General features: G+C 38.2%; 1 protein-coding gene across 2 annotated transcripts in view; it reads left to right on the forward strand.

The window, feature by feature from the left end:
• Tusc3 (tumor suppressor candidate 3) overlaps positions 1-23,299 on the forward strand; it is a 168,454-nt gene that overhangs the window by 102,497 nt on the left and 42,658 nt on the right. For both annotated transcript variants that reach the window (XM_036166563.1, XM_036166562.1), the window contains exon 6: positions 8,929-9,018. In XM_036166563.1, coding sequence (XP_036022456.1) covers positions 8,929-9,018 — 90 coding nt within the window. The remainder of the gene's footprint in view (positions 1-8,928; positions 9,019-23,299) is intronic.

Here is a 23,299-nt window from a genome sequence, read left to right on the forward strand (position 1 = left end):
AAGTGGGAAACAAATACTTGTTGATGTTAATTTTTTCAGTGAAGTGGGTATTTTAGCAGGGCCAAAAACACTTTGTTTATCAAAACTGAGTCATTGGAAGGGGGTATGCCTTTTTTTTGTAAGTAGGTAGTTTTTATATACACTCTAATGGATATTTTTGGAGAATTCTGACAGTTCTCCAGAATGAGTTTGTATCTTTAGAATGCATGGGGTTTTTTTTGTTTTTTGTTTTTTTGTTTTTTGTTTTTTTTTTTTTCAAACCTGTTTCTTTCTTTTGTCTACTAAGGAGAAGCAGTTTAGTATTTTGACCATTATGTGCTCTGGGGAATGTCTTTTCTCATCCTGTCTATTTGATATTATGTATGCTTCATGTACCTTTATAGGCACCTGCTTCTTTAGGTTAGGGAAAATTTCTTCTACAATTTTGATGAAAATATTTTCTGTGTCTTTCACCTTGGATGTTGTTCTTTTTCCTCCTCCTCTCTTTTTCTTTTCCTCCTCCTGCTGCTCCTCCTCCTCCTCCTTCTTCATTATTCCCATTATTCTCACATGGTCTTTTCAAAGTTTCCTAGATGTCCTGGATGTTTTGTGCCTGGAGGTTTTTTGTTTGTTTGTTTGTTTTTAACTGGGATATCCACTTCTTCTACCTCTTCTTAAATGCCTGATACTCTCTTTTCCATATCTTGAACTTTGTTGGTGAGGTTTACCTCAGGTTCCTATTCAAGTTCCTAAATTTTTCATTTTATTTACCAACAAATTGTCCTGTCTGTTATTGATATATTTTTATACTAGTGTCTAGGCATCTGGATTTGGGGTGATTGTAATTGTAGGTATTGATACCTGGTCTTGTCTTTGTTGGATGTGTGTTCAGTTCCTTGGTTTCTGTTGCCCTTTCTCGTTCTTAGGAGAGTGTGGTGATTGCATATTTGCTAGTAGGGAATGCTTCACTGATCCTGCCAAGTGTGGCCATGAGGGCTCCTGGGTAGAATGGGGTTCTAAGTATTGAGAGCTAACACTAAGGATGGGGATGGCCTAGAAGAAGGGTTAAAGGGTAGCGGGAAGGAAGCTGGATGTGGCATCTGCATCTGTGTAGACGTCTGGGAAAAAGGGCAGAGAGGAAAGCCACAGCAGTAGTCTGCTACAGAGCTGGGGTTAAAACTCAGGGATTGGAATTGGCAGAGAAAGGGGAGAGTTAAAATTGCTGACATGGCAGGTGGGTTTCCAGGAAGTGCCTGAGAGTTGGTAGCTGAGACAAAGGGATGGGATGTTAGAGGTAGGCTGTATGAGAAGATGTCTGCTATCTCCTGGGAATAGGAAGGGGAGGCCACAGTAGGTGGTCTACAAAGCTGGTGAGGGGGGGGGGGGATTGGAAGTGGAGGAGTAGGAATGTGAAGATTGTCTGAGGGAGTTGGCCGCTGAAACTAAGGACGAAATAGGATGGTGGAGGAAGGCTGTGTAAATCGGCTGGGAATCTTCACTTGCATTCTCTTATTTTAAGTATTTAATATTAAAATCATATAAACTTACGTAGACTTCTGAATCTCTTAGAATTCTTAGTACTTGTGTTCTTTCATAATGTGGGAGATTGGTTCCAGGACTCATCTAGGTCGCATAGTCTGCAGGTATTCATGTCCTTGATAGAAACATCTGCATTCAAACCATTTGTAGGTTATTAAGTACCATGTAAATGCTTATCACATGTTACTCCTTTGGCACAAATACCATGGGAAACATGTCTACATATTGCAGAGTAGTCAAAATTTCTTAAAATTGTTTCTGATCTCTGGTGAACTGAATTTACATGTGAAACCCACAGATTCAAAGCTATAACTACATTTGATTTTTTTTTTTTTTTTTTTTTTTTTTTTACTAACAATTAGTGTTTGGTGATTATAAGGCCTTAAAATACTTGGAATCTTATTTAAATTTTGAATTTTGAAGCAAAATAAAAAAAAAACTTTTTTACTGTAAAGTTTGTCTCTGATGCTTAGTAGATGTATCTTTAAAACAAATATAGAACTTAGAAATGATAAAGCATGTTTTCCTATTTTGTTCATTTTTTAAACAAATAAACATACATGTTAGAAGGAGTGCTTTTAGTTTATCACAGGGTTCTAGAAACTTCTCTTTATGAGAGGGATGCCACTTTATGCTGAGTTCTATTGAATGTTTGCCAGTTATACAAAGACTAAAAAAGTCTGTATCCCTTACAACTATGAGAGAGGAAATCTATCCTAGTAGACTTGTGCTTAGCATATGAAAGTGCTCAGTAAGGATTTGTTGAATGAGTGGAAGTTAAGTGAATGGATGGTTTAGATATAATGGAATTTTAAGACATGGGTATTTTCATTAGTATTGTGCCATTAAGGTTCCTGTTGAGCTAGTACATTTTATTTTTTCCTTCTTTATTGACTTCTCCTTAATTTAGATCAGTTTTAGAATAACAGTTGTGGTTTTAATGCATTTACCTTTCCTTTATTCAGGTATTTATTGAATATCAAGTGAATTTGAAAATCTGTATAATCAGAACTTTCAAGGACCTTAGGGTGACACAAAGCTAAGCCATGATAAAACTGGGATGTGAACTTTGCCTTCAGAACCTTCCTTGTGTAGTTAGCAAGGTCAGGCAGCTGTGTGTATTAATGTGATGCTAGTGCTTTGATAACATGCTCAGCTCTTAGTTTTCCAGGATGGAAATTTAACACACAGCTCTCCGAGCCTGAAATAGTTCCCATTGGAACCACCTCTGAAGCTGTTCCTTGGATGAGCAGCTTTCTCTGAGTGACTTTTGCTGTTGCTGTTTACAGTGTGTCAGCTTTAGCCTCACTTTTGGTCTCAATCTGATGCTTACAAATTTATGAAATTTTAAATATCCAAATATCTGATTCCGTAGAGAGACAGAAAAAAAAAAAAATAAGTAAAGTATTTGGCAAAAAGTTCAGATGTGTAGTGTCTTAACACATTTGCCAAGAACAAAATAATTTTAAAACACCAGAAGCAAGGTAAACTCCTCTTTAATACTGTGATGTGACAATTCAATTGGGGGACCCAGTTTCTGGCAGAGGCTTAATAAGACAAAGATTTGAGCTATATCAGGGTCATAATGTAGCCATGACTCAGTAGATACCTGTTAGATTAAGAGGTGCACATCAATAGTGTAACTGGCAATTATTAATAAACGAGTGAATTTAGTAAACCAAATCAAGGGATCAGAGAGAGATTGTCTGCACTGTATGCTATTGAGTCCATTCTTAAAACCCTCACATTAAAATAATTGGTAGCTAATTCTCCCAGACAATTTAGGAGAAATATTCTTACCATATAAAGATTTTCATGAATAAGAATGCAAATAGTCTTAGCTTTCTGAAACAAAATAACTGATTTTTAGTTATGACCCAGACATTTAAAAATGGGAAAATAATAGGTCAGTCCTCATGAATATAGATAGAAATATTTCAAACAAAATATTGATTTTTTTAGTATTAAATAATAACAGTAATATAAGTTATATTTGTTTCAATAATAGAATGCTACTTTAATATGAATTTAATGTAATTTTCTACACTAACAAAAAATGTCATGATCTTATGTATATGAGAATTTGCTAGGCTCAGCACTCATTTGGAATAAAAGAAAATGAAAGCTAGTTAGGAAGGGATCAGTTATTCTGACAGGGAAACCTGTAAACATCCTAGTTCACAAATTTTGACATCTCTGAGATGAAGAATAAGATGCTTTTATTGGAGGTTTTATTGTGGGCTCTGGATGTGCAAAAGTGGAGGTGGGAAGAGAATATGAATGAGAATGAATAGAAATATTAGAGCTATACTTATAATTTAGCAAGGTTGATATAGTCAATATACATAAATTAACAATATAAAGTCTTTCAGTACTTTAACCAAAGAAAATGAAGTTTTAAAGAAATCATCCATTGTTATACCATCACTCCTCTGTCAGTCCAGTAAACAGTAAGTAAACTATCCTGACAACTACTATATTATACTTAAAGAAATTATTTAAAATAAGAGAGATTTAAGCAAAGGTATAATGGGATCACAGATTGGATGACTCTACACTGTAAGAATATACATTTCAACTGTGAGAAAATTCTGGAAAATTTTTGTGACAGTTGACAAAAGACATGCTAATGTTTCTGAAAATGTGAAGGGCAAAGACTAGAATAGGCATGACTATATGAAAGAAAAGCTACAATGGTCAAAAATGTATACTTACAAAAAGCCAACAAAAACTGTAGATCCTAGACCAAATTTTTGTAATGTTCATTTCATAGCAAGATATTTAGAATACAGGTGTTGTCTATAAACAGGTTTTTGGCTCTACAGTCATGCATTTGACTCTTTTGAGACAAATAGGTTTTACATGCAGTGGAGCTGTGAAAAACATGAACTTCTCTCACTTTTAGCCATGTATAAGAGAACAAACTGAATTCTGAATCTAGTTAGTAGCAAAATACTTTCAACAGAAAGTGTAGGTATTCATTATTAGACAAGAATATCTCAGAGTAGAAGATGAAGTAACAGTAATAGAAGAAATAAATGAGCTACATTAAAGTTAAGAACTGTTTGCTAAGTGACACTTAAGGAAACGAAAGGAAAACCGTCCATTTGTTAAGTCTTACTTGTTCTATATTTAAAGAAGACTCTGGATCCACAAGTATGTAACCAAATACAGAAGACAAATGATTCACACTGTCACCTCATGTCCAAACTTCATTAAACATATGAAAATACATTCATCTGCCTTAATCTCTAAGGCATTGTAAAATTAAATTGTTATATGGCACTCCCAGGCCTCAACAAGGTTATGCACGTATCCACATCTAATCCCAAGTATTAGAGAGGATGCTTAGCATTGCAGCTGCTTTGGCGTATGTGCAGTTAGTTCTTCCTCTTGGGTAAAGCTTCATTGCATCTATGAAAGAGAGCCTGCATTGATGTTTACTGCAGCATTTTCAAGAAGTTGCCCGCCCACTGGAGTCTATCTGGGCAGCTATCTGAGTGACAAAGGGGGCTCTTGTCTTATGATTGCAGTGTTTTATAGTTTTCTTTTGTAATTTACAAGAGTGTTCACTTTGTGATGGTTCATAGACACTATTCTCACGAATTATTCATTTTCTGAATAAATCATTTAGTAAAAGTCCCTCTCATATTAATGGCAAAAATTGAAATATCCAGATTAAGAAATATACTGAAATGATGACATTTTCGCAGTTAAGACCAAAGAGAGAAACATGTCATACTTAAAGGCTGGTTGGCATAAACGTGGCATCTCTTGTATTTTAGAAGACTGTTAGTTCAGGATTTTCTTGTGTCTTGTGAAAATTGCCACAACTTGGTTGAGTCCAGGATTTCTGTAATTATGTCTGTCACTCCCACAGCTGGCTCAGCAGAGAATCCTTTCCTTAAGGTTCCATTATGTTTATTACTCCAGCTTCTGGACTCCTGAATAAATAATTAACTAAGGGTAATTTGTAAAATTTAAATAACCTACCATAAATGGTGTTGTTGCTTAATTTTGATATCTAAAGTTTAAGAAAATTTGGTCATTTTTTCCCTTGAGTACCAGAAAAACATGTTTACATTTTTGTCTAATGCTATATTAATATGTTAATATGTTCATAATTTAGAAGTAATTCTGCATTTTCATATATTGGCTAAATTCTATAACGTGGAAATCTTAGGAAAACTTATGTATTTGTCTTGTTGAGAGAAGTTCATATGCTACAAAAATGGTTTTGATCTGGCAGCCAAATGCACAGTTGACAGTGATTATGTAATTTTTTATGATTACAAATGAAGATTTGTTTCTTCCTGATGTAGATTTGCAGACTCCCTTGCAGCACCATGTTTCATAGATGTATCTCCTGTGTCTTGGACTATGTTGACACTGAACAGTTTCTATAACCATTTGAGGTTAACACCTCTCATTCATGCGCTAGATTATTTCCCTTCTCACTTACTCAATAGTAGTACTCCAACCATCCTCTCTTCTTTCAATATCATTGTAAAGTCTCCCCTTTGTAACTGATTCCCTGGCAATGCAGCAGGCCGGAGTATAATTATAATTATAGTTTTCTTTCTAAAATCCTGTGATAGGATGTTGGTTGGCCCAGTGTGTATTGTTCTGTGCATGCCTCTGTGCTGTTGAGTTTATTGTTACAGCATCATGTCATGTCCAGCACACAGCTTTCACTGTACTCCTCTCTACCCCTCAGCTCTTGTGTTCTTTCTGACTCCTCTCCTGTCATGTTCCCTGAGCCTGGGAAGAGGTGATATAGATGTCCCAGGTGAATGAATACCTTCCACCCTCAAGTTGAGGCCTGTCAGGCTGCTTTATGTTTGACCTGACCCAGACTATGATGATCGCAGATCACTATGACCTCATTTTCTAAAATATACTGTTTGCCTACTATTTATGTAACACTTTCCACCTACATCAGACCTCTGGGTTCCAATTTCTGTGATGACTCGTATTTCTGAGTCATCTTCTGGGGTTCTTCTTAGGCCTTGTTTTAATCTCATCCTACCTAGTGTTCTTGGGTAATTTAATTTCCTCTCATACTATAGTAATGATACCAGGTAGCTTCCTTTTACTTCCATTGTTATATAATATATGGAAGTAAATTTCTTTTGGAAATGAATTTTTTAAGATTTGATTTTATGTATATGTATGAGTGCCTGCTTGTATGTATATGCACTGGTATGTTCTGGTGCTTCCCATGGAGGCCTGAAGAGAGCATGAGGTCCCCTTTATCTGCAAGTGCAGGGGTCTGTGAGCTACCAGGTAGGTGCTAAGAACTGAGCCCAGGTACGCTGCAAGAGCAGCAATTGCTCTTAGCTGCAGAGCCAGATCCAGAAATGAGTCTTTTGAAGACATATTGTGGTTACCTTTTTAAACTTAATTCCAAGTCTTTATACCTCCTTATTTACTCTTGCAAGCCTCATCCTCACACTCTGAGTAGCTCTTCAAATTACGCTATTGCTCAAGTCAGAAACCAGTAACCATGCCATGTATAGTGTCCACGGTAGTCCTAGACCCAAGGAGGTGGAAACTATGGGTCACAAGCCTGGTTGAACCATGTAGTTACTTCCATGCCAAACAGAGCTTACACATTGACTGTGAGACCCTGCCTCAAGGATAAAGAAGAAACCAGATACCTGGGTTTTTAGTTGTAGTTCTGAGTCTTTTCTGTCAGGACAGTCAACCATCAGGATCCATTGATTCCACCTCTTATACGGTTGTCCTCCCAGTTCTTACAGTAACATGGGATAGACCACTGTAATTTCACCTGCTAATTTCTCCAAGCTGTTCTCCATACTGCATGTGATGTATCTCCCCGAAGTCTAACCTTAGCCATGTCTTTTCATCAACCATAGTAGAACTGGGTTAACAAAGCAGTTAGTATACGAAGGCAAAGAACAGGGAGATGCATGGGGGAGTTTTAGTTGCAGACTTAGTCCATGTGAAGACCAAGCCTCCAACTGGCAGAATTCTAGTGTCTGGCTATCTATTAAAGCAACAGAGGTCACCTGTCTTACTATATATATATATTTGTAGGATCCCTAAATACATTCTGCTTGAAACAGTATATGTCTTTTAGCACAAAATTTTAACTCACCAGTCTCTAAATTCACTGAAACTAATATATGAATTAAAAACAGAATTAATTTTTCTCACATAATTGCATCATAAACTGTATTTTTAGATGGTTAAATATTTTCTCTACTTATAGTAGACCTAGTATTTTAGTATATTGTCTTAAGTTTATGTACAAATATTTGTAAATATCTGGCTTCAGAAAATGTCCTATTCAACTCTGCTCACATCAGTTCTGGCTTCTAAGAAAACAAAGCTAGTTTAGAGTTACCTTCAACAAGGCAAGTAGAAAATTCAGATTAACCTCTCTAAACTAGTTTACTATTTTCTGCTGAAACTGTTTTACACACAGTTATAGAACATAATCCAACTTCGTTCTCTGAGCTTTTATATCCTCCAAAGATGTACCACATAATGCCCTTCTTTGTGTTCTCTTTTTAAAAACAAAACAAAACAAACAAACAAACAAACCACACAAAGCTGGATTGTTGTGTACTGCTATTTTTAACCCTTGTTGAGACAGGTAGTTACCAGAGCTAGGAAGCTGAGTAATTGGGCACATTACAGGGCCAAAAGAGTAACATTCTGACCTGAGGCACACATTTTATTCTAGAGGTGTGTTTGAGTTTATGGATTTTAAAGTAATTATTCAGTATAACTCACATAGCCATAAGTTACCATGGCCAGTGTGTGACTTCTTGTTCATTACCACCCCTACATTACTGCTGTGATATCAAGATTACATGCCAAATAAACTTTTCTGGTAGAGAGCCAACAGATATGAAAATAACCCCTAGGAGTTATGCTTGAATGCATCTTTTCATAGCTTCCTCCGTCTCTACAGGTCTGGATTTGTATTGAGGCACTTTGTGGAAAACAGCTATGTAGTAGTGGAGACAGGGCTCTGGTAACCCAAGGACATTAGCTTTGGATGGTCCCAGCTAGTGTGCAGATGAAGTTGGGAAGATGGAGAGAGGATCATGGTCTTTATCGCTTCCTCATAGCTCAGCTGTTCTTTTGACTGGCGGGTTGGCAAGTGCTGTTGGTTGTCACTCTGCCAGGGGCCTAACATGTTATGTCATTTAACCATCACTGTATCTCTTGGGGAGAACTAGTTTCATAGCTGTGGAATTAAAGATGCAGATAGAATAAGTAATATGCTCAGGATCTTACAGTAAACTGACTTGTTTTCTATTGTGGGAGCTGATACATGATTCTTAAATGGAAGTTTAATGGTGAGCATTACTTTTTAAATGCATTATTCTGGCATTCCCTGGCTTATGTATTGAAATATTGTACCCTGGTTTGCAGTGTATAGTCTTTGCTATGACGTCTGGCCAGATGTGGAATCATATCCGTGGACCTCCATATGCTCATAAGAACCCACACAATGGACAAGTGGTAAGTGTATTTTCTATCCATCGATACTATAAACATTCTCCCTCTTAAATGAAGTTATGATTATCCTCTAGTAAGAATAGGTTTTCTTATAAAACAACACATCTTTTCATTTACTGCTTTTGCCCCATATATGCACCCATGCATAAACACATAATCTATATTACTTTAGAGTAAGGACCACTTTGGTGCTGACATCCTAAAAATTATTATGCCCACTACAGAACACACACATACAATATTTCTTCAAGTCTGTAAACTACTATGACAACAATATGAAATACAGCATGAGAAAAATTGAACAAGTATCTAGTGTCCCATCAGTAGTAAGTTTAACCTTCAGAAGTTAATTTAAATATCATTAAGAATTCTAACATCAGATTAGAGTGTTAAGAAATCTTTGCTACAGAACTGAAAGTAGAGTTGAAAACATTGTAGAATTAAAGTTTAATATTAGGTTTCTGAGTATTAAAAATATTTAGAGATGTGCTTTATTTTCTCCATTGTTCTTTTTAGTGGATTACATAATGGTGTTTTTCAGGTCAGTAGACACCAGGTCGCTGCATCCCCCATTCATTCCTTAGACCATGTGAAAAATGTTTACACAGGTGCTCATCTTACTTGGTCTCCTAAGTCATTGCTTCACTATGTAGCCAGTTACAGTAACTGTTGTGTTGCTTTAACGAAAACACTCAGCAGAACCTCTCCAGGAAGAATGGGAACATGAGGTGGAGGCTGCATACACTGTGCCAGACCTGCAGACGGAGAAAGTGGGCCCCAGAACAGGGGCAGTTGGACCTCTCAAAGGTCCTTGTGACCTGATGTCCTCTAGCAAACCCCACACATGTTCACGTTCTGTAGCCTCTCAGGAGAATGCCACTAATTGGGGAACAAATGCTCAAAGCATGACTCTATGGAAGACATCCAGCCGTCCTACTCAACCCTGGCATCCAAAGCCTTATGACCATCTCTAAGCATCACATGCATTTATTCAATCCCAAGAATGCCTAGTGTCCTAAAAATTCTTAAGCTGTTTAGAAGTTCCAAGTTTCTACAGACATTCAAGGAAATCTAGATGTGGTCTAATCAAATTTAAGAACATAAAAAAGTGAAAATACAATGACTCAGAGTCAGTTTTCCCATTCCAGAAGGGAATGAGAGAATATGAACAGCTGAAAACCAGCAGGCTGACATTAAATCTGTGTGTCGTGCCATGGGACGTTCAGCTAGCTTGGCAGCCTCAGATGGGTGGCCCTATTGCTTGCAGTTCATGGGGGGTTTTCTTTTGGCCACTCATTTGGCTGGTGTCTCCTATTTCTGGCATCTCTGCCCTCCAGAGGTCTCCATGCTGTCTTCGCTACCACTCTCACATCCTCATGCACCGACTCATGAAGGACTCCCTACCTGTGCTGCTACTGCACATTGGCTGGCCTCATCAGCTTTTCTGAGCAGTCTTGGTGCAGACCTCCCCGTCCTGTAAATTCTTTGCTGTGCACACAGGCCAATCTAACATACATGAACAACAGCAGCTTCCGTTTCCACGTGAACAAGTATCTAGACTTGCGTGGACTCGAGTTGCTGTTCCCTCTCTGTGCTTGTGCATCATGACCAGGAAAGTACTTGGCTCGGTGGCCCTGACAAGTAGGGCAGCCCTGCTGCTCTTTCTCTATGAATGAAAGTCTTTTCAATGGATTTATACCCTGGCTTTTTCAGTGGGTGGAGTTTTGCCCTCGAGATGCTTTTCTCTGTGCCCTATTGCAAACAGCCCCGATTCTCTTTATTGATGTTACTCTTACTGTTTAAAGATTAAAGATGCTTTTTAAAAATTAATTAATGTATATATTTTACATCCCACCACAGCTTCCCTTCTCCCCCTCCTCCCATTCCCTCCTTCCATCTGTCTTCTTCTCTCCCCTAAACATACCCCTTCTCCGTATTCACTCAAAAAAGGCCAGGACTCCCAGGGGCATCAGCAAAGCCTGACATATCAAGCTGCCGTCAGACCAAGCACTTCCCCTGTATTCAGGCTAGGCAAGGCGATCCAGCATGAGGACTAGGTTCCCCAGTGCCAGCCAAAGCACCTGGGAGAGCCCCGCTCCCATTGTTGTGAGTCTCATGTATAATCAGGTACACGACTGTCACATATATGCAGAGAGCCTAGATTGGTTCCATGAAGGCTCCCTGATGATTGATTCAGACTCTGTGAGTTCCTGTGAGGCAGGCTAGCTGTTTCTGTGGGTTTCCCTGTGATGTCCCTGACACCCCTGGCTCCTACAACCCCTCCTCCCTCTCCTCTGCAGGACTCACCTAGCTTGGCCCAGTTTGGCTGTGGGTCTCCGAATCTGCCTGGATCAGTCCCAGATGAAGGCTCTCTGCTGATAATTGGGGTAGTCACCAATCCACTCACAGGGGACGGCCAGTTCAGGCTATGCATCCACTGCTGCCAGGAGTCTTAGCTGAGGCCATCCTCATAGACTTGTGGGAGTTTCCCTTGCATCAGACTTACAGATGCTTTATTTCCTGTACTTTTTTGCCCATGATATTAAATCTACTCCTTTCTATCAAATTTTATGTATTTTACATTTCTCTGCCACAGTTTTTGCTCCCAGGTCTTTGTTCTGTTTTGTAAATAACCATTCCAAAGCTTGAGCACTGCAAGACCATTCATCTATTACTTTAGGATTTGTACTCACTCAAATTTTAGAGGCAGATTGTTTGACACAATGTAACATTAGCCTCCAGTGCAGGTCCTGAGGGACTCTGCTCTCCCTGGAACCTCAGGACCAAGTTACTGTCTGTGCTTTTGTCCCTGTTGTGGTCTTCTGAAATCTAGTGTCTTCCATGTAGTAGAGGTGGTAGTGTTTTATGGGTTCCTTTACCTACACATCTTCAGATTTGCATTCTTACTGATAAGCTCCAAAGGCCTGAGAGTCACATGGTCAGTACGGACACAGAAATGACACAATCTTGGTACTAACTTCATGTAACAGTTACTTATGTGCTGCTGAGACCAAAATGCCTAATAAGCACCTTATTTTCTCTTAAAAAAAAAAAGTTCTTCAATAAGCCATTAACATAGGAAATGAATTCAATCTTAATGAGCTGTCCAGTATGTAACTATTAGAAATATGATTAGTTGCTAACATACACTCAACAAAATAAGTAATATTGATGCTGTTCAGAGTTTCACCAGGTGGAATGTAAACACTTTCATCTATGTTAAAAGTTGAGATTAGGTAACAGTACTGATCACACTTATACTCCATGGTTCTATGTTTTTAAACCATAGATTTTCACACACGTGTATGACTTACAGATGTACAATAATAATAGCTCCATTCTTAATACCCTTAACAACTCCCAAAAGGTCCATCAGCAGAATAAGTAAGGAAACTGCAGGAACAGAGAGTGGGGCATATACAATAAAGCTACTTTTACATGTAGCAATGACTGGTCTCTACAGTATAAAGTAAAACTAGACACATAAATTATCAGTTTTTAGATTTCACTTATTGATGTTCAAAAACTAATCTGTGGGTTAGTCCTCAAGAGAGCAGCTTCCATGCTGGGTGGAGGAACTACAGTAAGTCATTTGGTGGCTTCTTCCTGCATATTTTAATCCATGTGACACATATCTGTTTGCACTGTGAGAATGCTTCTAAGCATAAATTTATAAATTAGGAACTTTTCTTTTGCATACATACTAAAAGTTTCCTTTTAAACTATAAGCTTTAAATGATGTTTAAAACGTGTCCCATTCAAACTTCTCAAAATTTTATTGGTATCTTTCAACAGTGTCCTTCCACTTGTTATTCCATAGATTATTTTGAGTTCACACACCATGCCTTTCTGTGTCTTACCATGGTTCATGTTCTAGGCTGCTGTATATGTGGCACTATGGGCTGATATATTAGCCTCCTAGAAGATCCCCAGCATAAACAACACAGTTTTCCAGTGTAGCACCACTAAAGGATGCCTTGGAGTCCTACACTGAACGTTCCCATTAGGGTTTCCACACCTGGTAACTTTGGAATCTGAAACAGTAGGTGAACATCATCAGGATGCAACTTTTCCTCATTTGTGAAACTCTGGGACCATGTGAAGGGGTATATTCTGTACTACATCAGACTTCACTGTCCTGCCAGATTGCATTTCATGAAAAGATGTCTAGACTGTAGAAGTCAAGTCATACAGCCTCAAATGATGTTTAGAATGAGCAGGTATATTTGTGGCTGTTACAACTGCAGCGGCAGCTCTGATGCTAAATAGCTTAAGGTCAGGCCGCTGCTAAATGTCCCCTACTAGAAACTGTAGCCAAATCTGGGAAAATTTCCCATTCTACACTGTGTGATTGTTAAAAGGGAAAAGCTCCCCTGTAGGTCTGAGAAAGTCTGATGTTTGGCTTCTAAAATAACCACTATAGACCTGATGAACAGCAGTGCTGGGGAACAGTGAAGGAAGGTTGAGCCAGACAACACCTGACCCTTACCAGGGACTGGCCTGCAAAAGGTTCTTTCTAGGGGCAAAGGTGGAATGAGTAGAGCCAGACAAACCAGAGGCCCCCAGGAAAGAAGCCTGCGGGGAGTGGAGAGCAGGGACAAGAGACAGCAGCTGTGCAAGTGTGTTTACCAGTGAGGGAGTAACTTGACCATAGATCAGAGTGGAGGTGAAGGGAACATAGGAGAATTGTTCAAGTCTGCACCTACAAAGCGGGGATAGCCAAAAAGATTCCATTACCAGGTCAGTTAGTCCTGTGAGCCACTGGTGCTTGGTGCCTCTCGAGAGACATCCCTCAGGGTGTCTTTGGAGCCATGTGTGGCAGATGCTAGCTCTCATGCAGTAATAGGAGGCATTTATACACCCTCCTGTCACACATTTGTTGAGTGCTTGTTGCCTATCTAAAGCATTGCTCTCTTGGCACTGGCGAACTTCATCAAAAGAAATCCAAGCAAACAGAGCTCCAGGTTCTGGGGGCAAGTCAGGCTGGAGTGCAGTGAGGTCCTGAGGACAAGGTTGTACATTGCAGTACCTTCATAAACAGTGCTTCCTTCAGCTCCATAACATACCAGCCTTTTAGATTCCAAACAAAAGGGAATGGTGGGCTGGGGATTTAGCTCAGTGGTAGAGCGCTTGCCTAGCAAGCACAAGGCCCTGGGTTCGATCCTCAGCTGCACAAAAAAAAGGGGAATGGTATATGAAAAAAATACAGCTTCAGGTTAGTATTAAGTTACCATGCTTTGAAAAAAACTAGCTAAAATAATAATTAAAGTATCTATAATGGTGGGTTCTTTTTTTTTATTTACTTATTATGTATACAGCAGAGGGTGCCAGATCTCATTACAGATGATTGTGAGCAACCATGTGGTTGCTGGGAATTGAACTCAGGACCTCTGGAAGAGCAGTTGGTGCTTTTAACCTCTGAACCATCTCTCTAGCCCCAATGGGTTCTTTTTTTAAGGAAATTATTATGTTTTATAAACCTGCAGAGAAAAGTATTAGAGGTGCATACATTGAAGATCTGTCTCTATTGTAGATAATTTTATTTTTATTACACATTTTAATGTTTTTACATAGATGGAAAGTTTCTTCCCTGATGGAAATTTCATCATTGACCAGTTTGTTTGTTGGATTTGTATTTGGACTGTGCGCTTCAGAATTGGTACCCATGGCAGTCCTGTCCTCTAAGCTCTCCCTTCCCATTTCCCTTATACATCATTTGGACCTTCAATAGAGTGTATTATATATGTTGTCTCACTGCAGGGGAACCTTGAAGTAATGAAATTCAGGCTGTCAAGGATTTACAGTCAACCTGCTTTGGAAACGTTAAGTTACACAAACTAGAATTTAGCTAAAGGAATGCTCCTGCTGCTAAGAGTGAAGCTGAGTAGGGAACTGAGCAGGTTTGTCAGAAAAGTTTGTGCCATAATAAAGTGTAGGCTTGCTGGCAAACCACTTCTGCAAGTGTTCACCAGGATTGATCTCAAGTTGGGCTCCATTCCCATAACAAAAGGAGACAGCCCTGACTTCCAACCAGCCATTAGACCTACCCCATTTCAAAGAACACCTGCAGCTCAAGCAGGCCACAGCCTGTAACAACCATCCTTAAGTCTTTATCAGGAGAAGCATAATGCTTGCTGCAAGATGGGCAAGCTGAGCCTGGGTAACAACTATTGGAAGAGAACACTGGTACACTTAACAAGTTATTTTGACAATATCATCTGCCCATAAGGGTAGACTTGCAGTCTCCAATCACTGTTTCAATTGTTCAAAGTGTAACCTGGGGCCTGGACCTGAACAAGATGTATTGATGATAGCTTATGTGGAACACATAAACCTGTATATGCTGGTAAAATTGTCTATTCAGGGTTGGTTTCCTAGTGTGCATTAGCTTAAATAGTCAAATGCTATTACTAGTTTTATTTATTTTTTTTATTTTCAAATCTCTGTATGTGTGGAATGGTTTCTCATTGGGAACACACACACACATGCATACACATTTGCACACATGCATACACATGTGCACACACACATAAATACTATAGCAGTATGTAATATAGAGAAAGTACATATAATTGATAGATGACGTGTCAGTTCTGAACTTATTTCGTCTTTAATCATGTAAGCTTCTAACTAGACTAATCAGACTGGACCAAACAAACTTAATAAAAATAAAATAGCATTTTGGGATATGTTTTGACTTTTTCATTTCATTTCCAATGCTTTATACATAAAAGCTATTTTTATTACAGTGGTTTTGTTCACATCATCACATATGAATTATGAAATAACACATACTTTAAAAAGCTGAAAAAATTAACCAAATTCTATTTCAGTGTAAATGATATGAGGAATGTAAAGAATTAATAGTGCAGGAGGAGAGTGCAGAGCTGATGCGAGTTTGTTTGTCACTGTTGAGATGCTGTGTAATTGCACTAGTCAAGGCCTAATGATCCACTTAACAGCATGAAAGTCACCATAAAAGCAATCATTACTGTGTAGCTAAAGGGAAACTATACAACTCGTGGTTATATGGGACACAAAAACCTTTCTGTTAATAAACAGTCATCTTCAAGAAAAATGCGTCAAATACCACAAAGCGTATACTTAGGTTATTACTGCTACAGAAAACAAATGCTGCAGTTTCTCTTGAGATTTAGATGTAAGCTGTGTAATGATACTTGATATTTATGTAATGTGTGTGAGAGGCTCTGGCGGGTTGAGCCAAGGTGCCCTGGTGGATGAGGGAAACACACCATACAGACACAACAGCAGTCTGCGGTGGAAAGTCAGTCACACCATGCAGACACATGTCCACCTGGAAATTATTTGGGGAAAAGGGGAGAGAAAATAGAGGGATGGAGAGAGAGAGAAAAGGAGAGAAAGGAAAGCAGAGGTGCTCACAGCTTCATGGAAAAGAGAGAGGAGAAGGGGAAGAAGGTGGGGTTTTTCCTCTTAAAGGGGCTCTATGTCGGGACATAGGGTAGGTCCTGAGGGGCAGGCCAAAACGCCAACAACTGTTGCCTAGGATTACCGTCATTGCTCATACATAATCCAAGGTTTGTTACTGCTTTGCAGTTGAGTTAAGAATATTCCAAGTGTTCTGCCCACATTTACCCATGCAGAAGCATTGGTCGTACAGTGGTCCTGCTGCTGATGGAGTCAACATTAGTACTCTTGCCCCCCTATACTCTTATATATCCACATGCATCACTTTCATGCCTCAGATCTTACCCATGGTCAATCTTTGAGGGTCTTCTTAGTCGTGTAATCCCATCCCCAATGAGAAATTGGAGATTGTATGTACTTAAACTGTTTTTGTGATATTTTGATTAGAAATATTTACAAATGCTGTTCAGTACCATCTACAATAAGAATGTTGATCGTATCTTTATTTAAAAATAATAATAAAACCCAGAAAGTTAAATACAGTTAATATCTAAAAGATAGGAAGGGGATTTGTTGTTGGGATTAGAACCAGATTTCTTTCTGTCCTGTTGATTCATCCCGTTATCTTTCAGTGCAGTGAACATGCCTTGAGAGTGCACTGATGTCAGGTGTAATGGTTGGTACAGCTCTATTGTGAGACCTCATAAACTAGAGAGGAATTGTATAGTGTAGTGTGGGTCAGCAGAGAGTCTCATCTGTAGATCCGTGCCTCTTACTATGCTGTGTGGTTATTTACGAAAGTGACCCCACATCTGTCTGATCTTTTCCACATACTACTTCCCTATATTCCCTGTTACTTTGGATAGCTTTGCCCACTTACCTGCCTTTGGCAAAATGCCCGCCCCTCTTATTATTTTCATGGTTTCTCTTGTGTCTCCACCTACTTCCTAGTTACTTTCATCATCACCGTTACCTGTGTGCACTCTCAGCCAAAATTCTAGCTGTGTCCTGTTGAACTTTTGAGCAGTATAAATTGCTTTCTTTCAAGGATTCTATACACCACAATCACAAGTCATTAAAAGGGACTGTTAAAGGGACTTCCGTACAGGGCAGTCCACATAATAGACATTTAATAACTTTAGATAAATAGATGTTTTACTTAAAAAAAAAGTAATTCCAGGCCTTTAACTTTGAAAGTATATCAGGAAAATAAGAGTTTATTAGTTAAAACCTTGACAGATGGCAAGGTTGCTCAGTGGCTAGTGCCGCCTCCTCTGGAGCCTGCAGTCCAGAATTTTGTTTCTCCAGAGCCCACATCCTGGAAGAAGAAAGTCAATACCTGTATTCTGTCCTGTGACCTCCACAAGCACATACAGCATACCACTCCCACATACACATATTATAGAACTACAAAATGAGAATGTATTTTCATATGTCAAACTTTAATACAACTAAATATTCTCTGACAACCCAGAATTGATTTGATATTACATAAAAATTAAATGCTAAAAGAATCTACTTTCCCACAGAGTAAATGTTGAATTACTCATTAAATTCTTAACATGGCTTAATTTTTTCCAATTATGGAAATTATTTCAAGCTTTCAAAAATTAATGTGCTAAATAGAACCCAGTTGTTGAAAACCAGAGATTATTCTCAATAACTCAATATTATTGAGTCATATTAATATCATATTAATGACTCAATAATAAGCATATAATTTGAAATCCAGGGAAAGCATTTTAAATGTATATCATTAGACTTAAGAATAAGACCTTATAAACTTCACCAATTGACATTATTCTGTGAATGCTACCAAGCATAATACCTTTTGACATTTCATAAAAGTAATGAAATCTGAAGTAAATAAACATTCAAAACCTATCTCTTTAGTATTCATATTATCTATGTTACTTCTGTGTTCATTAAAATGAAAATTTAGAGTAAGTTTTAAATATTTGCCTTAAAATAGTTTTAGTGTTTTTATAAGCCTAAGTAATTCTGTGAACTTTAACCCTATGTTTTATGTTACATATGTTATCAAAACAAAAATATTTGTTAACTGCCTTCTACTAAAATAACTTTGAAAGCAGCATAATTTGCTTATGCCATAGGCCAAATTAAGCTTTAGTTTGTAAATTTAAAATTTCAAAATAATACTACTATGGGGTTGAAATGGGTATGCATTGGGAAATTTTCACATTTCTTTGCATAAATAATACTGAACAAACTCATATCAATAGATTTCTCTCATCCTCTGACAACTCATCACTTGTTCCCTTCCTTCAAATATTATCAGACCATTATTATCATTATGTTCAAATAACCACATAATCCAGAATATCATGGAGAGAGAAGAATGAGTCCAATATATTATATTTAATTTAATTCTTGTTCACAACAACAAGAACACATTTTCTTTTCTTATGTGCTGTAGGTTTGGAATGGCATTCCTCCTTTCTTCATTCCCCAAGTCCCTCTTTTTCCGACACAAGTCATATGTAACTTTTTCAAGAAAGTACTTGAGTGAATATAATTATTCTGAATGGCACGATCTTGCTTATTGTAATTCTTTAATTTAATCTTATTTTTTCATAATCATGTCCACTAATGAAGTAAAAATATCTTGATCACAGTGCCAGAATATTCTTCACCTTTGTTATTCTCTGCATGAGTCTGTGTAGACATCTTCAATGAAAAAATGTGCCAAGAAGATGCATCCAAAATAACTAGGCTGGAGAGATTTCATTCTTTTTCTTTTTTTCTTTTTTTAATGTTCCCTGTATGGTAGTTTTCCACCTGTGAATTCATAAATCATCTTGAGCTTTACTTTTTTTTAAGCCTTTTGGAATAATCTGGGAATATAATAGCTTTATATGTATTATGTTTTACTTACTAGTAGAACATTGACTACACAGAATATATAGATTATTATTTACAAAACTATATTTCTGGCTTTGTAACATTAACTGTTTATCCTGCATGATCAATTATCTATTGTAGTTTATAATTGTTACCAATACTAAAACTTTATCCATTTGGAAAGTTTGGTATTTGGCCAAGATGCTCAGATCAGACTTAAATGAACCTTTGTGTCAAAATATAGTTATACATACCATACCATGTTTAAATGCCTTCAGTCCCTGAATGTACACTTAAAGATACACACTGTTGAAATGTACAGTATACAAAGTAAGCTTTGTTTGCAACAGTGAGTTTTAGACTAGATGAAACAACAGAGCGGCTGTGTGAATGGGGTGCCAAAAGGAACAATTACTGTGAAAAGAAACAGCTTCTCCATGAAATCAAATGGTTGTGTCCTAAATCAAATCTTGTAAAATTCTGTCAGGAGCCCAGAATGTTAGGCAAAATTATGTATCATCTCTTCCACTGAAAGAATGGAAAGTCATTTTTACAGTAACAGAAACTTTGTAAAATATGTAATAGCTATATATTGTGTCTGATATTAGATGTCCAGTTTATATATTTAGTAAATGTTTATGTTATGTTTTCCGAATGTAACTATCAATCTTTAGAAATGCATCTCTCTTTCTATGAGATTGTTTCATGCCGTTCTATTCTTTCTCTGGGACCCATTCTGCCATTTCCAGTTCAATTCCCTGTGCACTCAAATCCGTACACTTTCTTTGCACTTACTCAATAATAACAAGAAAGCAAAATGCTGCCTGGAAATACTAGGAGAAAGGTGGTCTCTAGGAATAAGAGTGCCATAAACAATACATCATGGAATGGTTACTACAATTTGGGGATTTCTAGTTATTGTCATTGAGCATTTTAATAAACGTGGAGTTTTAAAATATGCTGAAAGTGATCCATGATTGTAGAACTTCATCTATTAACCAGTAATTAAACTGGAGGACCATATGGTTTCTAGCAAGGAATGAGATTGTGTGGCAAACGCAGCACTCTTGAAGAACACTGAGCTAAGAGCTTACATATTACGTTACATACAAAATATACTGTTGCTTTAGTATACCGTTGTTATGAGAAGTTTTAAGCTACACTGTTATTTAAATTATATTTAATTAAATTCTAGAAATTGTATATTCTATAGGAAATTACATGAATATTTATTATTCTGTAGCTAAGTATATAAGAAATATATAACATCTTCTGTTGTGAAGATGTTTGGGAGTGAGGGCGGTAGTTGACATTTTAGGACAGATGTAGGAGCATGTCAGTGTTGAACTACCCTGTCAACAGACAACCTGGATATGAACTTACTGAAGAGGAAGAAGCAGAAATGGAGTCTTCCTGGAGCTCTGGAACTGGGCTTAAATGGTATAAGTGGACATTTCCAAGGCAGGCAGGCAGCTGATAGGGATTTGAAAAAGAGTATGACATACCAGTTTGCATTTCCTGGCTACTGTAAGGCAAGACTCTTAAAGTAAGCTATCTACCCAGGTGTGTGGACTGTTTATGATAAATTGATTTCTACAGATTTCCTAAAGCAAACACTATCGTTCTTTGGCTTATCTTTGTCAGGCAAAGATTTCCTTGAACAAACTACTAAGTCATGTTGACACAGATGTTCTCAGTTCTCAGCGATAATTCAGGAGGTTGTTGATGGATTTCAGGTTGTCAGAGTTAGTTTCAGGATAAACGCACCATATGAGAAGAGAAGAACCATACCTTACAGAGCAGTAGTGATAGTATTCTCATGGCCACGTAGGACTTACTTTCTGTACTTGCCTACTTTTGAATTTATCCTTCAGGGTTCTTTTTTTTTTTTTTTAAATACATTTTATAAATGGTAGGGAAACTAGATGCTACAAAAATCAGACTTTATTTACAAAATACTTTTACAACTTCCCTTATTAAAGTGTAATGGTGATCCACTTCTTATATTAAGATGGTAGAGAACTTGCTTTCTCATGAGACAGGCAGCACAGCTATAGAAAGCTTTGTGTGTTGGAAAGCATGTGTGCACATCTGCGTATGCATGTGTGCACATCTGCGTATGCATGTGTGCACTGTCTGAAAGTGAGTCGGGAAATGTGTGTAAGTGACAAAAGAGACTTCCGCACCCTAGAACAGAAAATCATCCCCTGAAGTAATCATCTATTAGAGACATGGTGGCTTCAGAACTCTACTGGAAAATGCTGTCACCAAATACATGAGTAGCTTTTAAACAGCTCTACTAAGGGAGTCCTCTGTTCTTGGCAATTAACTTCAGGTGGGGAGAAATGAACCCTCTACTCCTGAAACTGAGGGTAGTTCTTCAAAGCAGCATCCCTGAGGCTCTGCCACCATTATTTAACTAGACCCTCAGCATGGAGGTAAATGGGTTGCTGTATGTCGATTTCACCAAATGACTACTGTGTCTCCATGTAGTTGCAGGTGCTTGCTTATGGTAGAGAAGAGAGTGTCTTCTAAACTCTTTGAACCCACGGTTGTAACCCCTTTGAACCAGGGGTTGCCACAGCAGGGGTATTAGTGTAGGTATAACTTAGAAGACTTGAGTTGAGCCTAATGCAGTGTAGTCTGGAATGTTACAGAAGGAAAAGAAACTACACCTTCAGTTACCTTGTTCTTAACTGAATGGGAGTTCCTTCACATTTTATGGTTTCTGGGTTACAATTGAACTATAGAATTTGAATTTTTAGTGTTCCTAATGTATGTGTACTTTATTAGTGATGCTGAAAACAATAATTTTGGGAAACCTCATATTCAGATATTTGTTCATTTCATTGTCCCATCAACAACAGTTTTAAAAAAGTATACTGTGTGTTCTGTAGAGATCTTTTGTTTCTGTCAGATGACCTGTTCAGACACGTAGATGTGATGAGTGGTGGTCCATACATTGAGAGGACTGACTGGAGTCAGGCTTGAGGACTGTCAGAAAGACTAGATTCCAATCTTAAGTGAGGCAGAAGCACTTAAGAAAATACAAGCAGTCATGGTAGTGGTTTAATACCTTCAAATCATCCCCTTTTCCTCCCCTTGAAAAAGAGGGCCTCATAGCCTGTTGTTCTTAGCCCACACTGGCAGCTGCCTAAGTGCCAGCTCTGCTTCTCCACAGGACAGACTGGACAGCTCCAGAGCTTTCCTTTGGCTTCCCCTCCCTTTTCCATCACCGATGTCTCTGCCTCCAACCCTTCATGTTAGTGTTCTGTGTTGTCATTCTCCCTCCACCTCTCTCTCCTTTCCATTCTCTCTCCCCCCTCCCCCCTCCCCTCTCCCCCCTCTCCCTCTCCCCACCATGCTTAGTTTAGCACAGTGATACTGGTTCATCTTTAGTGTGTGTGTGTATGTGTGTGTGTGTGTGTGTGTGTGTGTGTGTGTGTGTGTCTGTTGGCAGAGATTTTCTGTCCGACCACCTGTTCCCAAATAACCAGCTGCCGCTTCCCAAATAACTGACTCAGAGACTTAATATAAATTGTAAATGCTTGGTCGATAGGTCAAGCTATTACTAGCTAACTCTTACATTTAAATTAACCAATATTTCTTATCTGTGCTTTGCCACATGGCTCATGGCTTGTTACTTCATTTTTTACACGTCCTGGTTTCTGGGTAGCTGGCTGACTGGTATCTCCCCTTGACTCTGCCCGTCTTCTTCCCATCATTCTCCCAGTTTTGTTGTCCCACCTATAATTCTGGCCTGGCTACTGGCCAATCAGCTTTTTATTAAACCAATCCGAATGACAAATCTTCAGTGTACAAAGGATTATTCTACAAGGTAGTGTGTGTGTGTGTGTGTGTGTGTGTGTGTGTGTGTGTGTGTGTACACTCACATGGTCATGACTGTTCATGTATGTTGATGTGATCATGCAGATATGAAAGCAAGAGGTCAGCATATATATAGGCCTCTGCTTGTCCTCCTTGTTTGAGACAGAGTCTCTTCCCTTCTCATAAACCAGGCCAGCTGTCCCATAAG

The sequence above is a fragment of the Onychomys torridus genome, chromosome 17, assembly GCF_903995425.1.
Source record: "Onychomys torridus chromosome 17, mOncTor1.1, whole genome shotgun sequence".
NCBI lineage: Eukaryota > Metazoa > Chordata > Mammalia > Rodentia > Cricetidae > Onychomys > Onychomys torridus.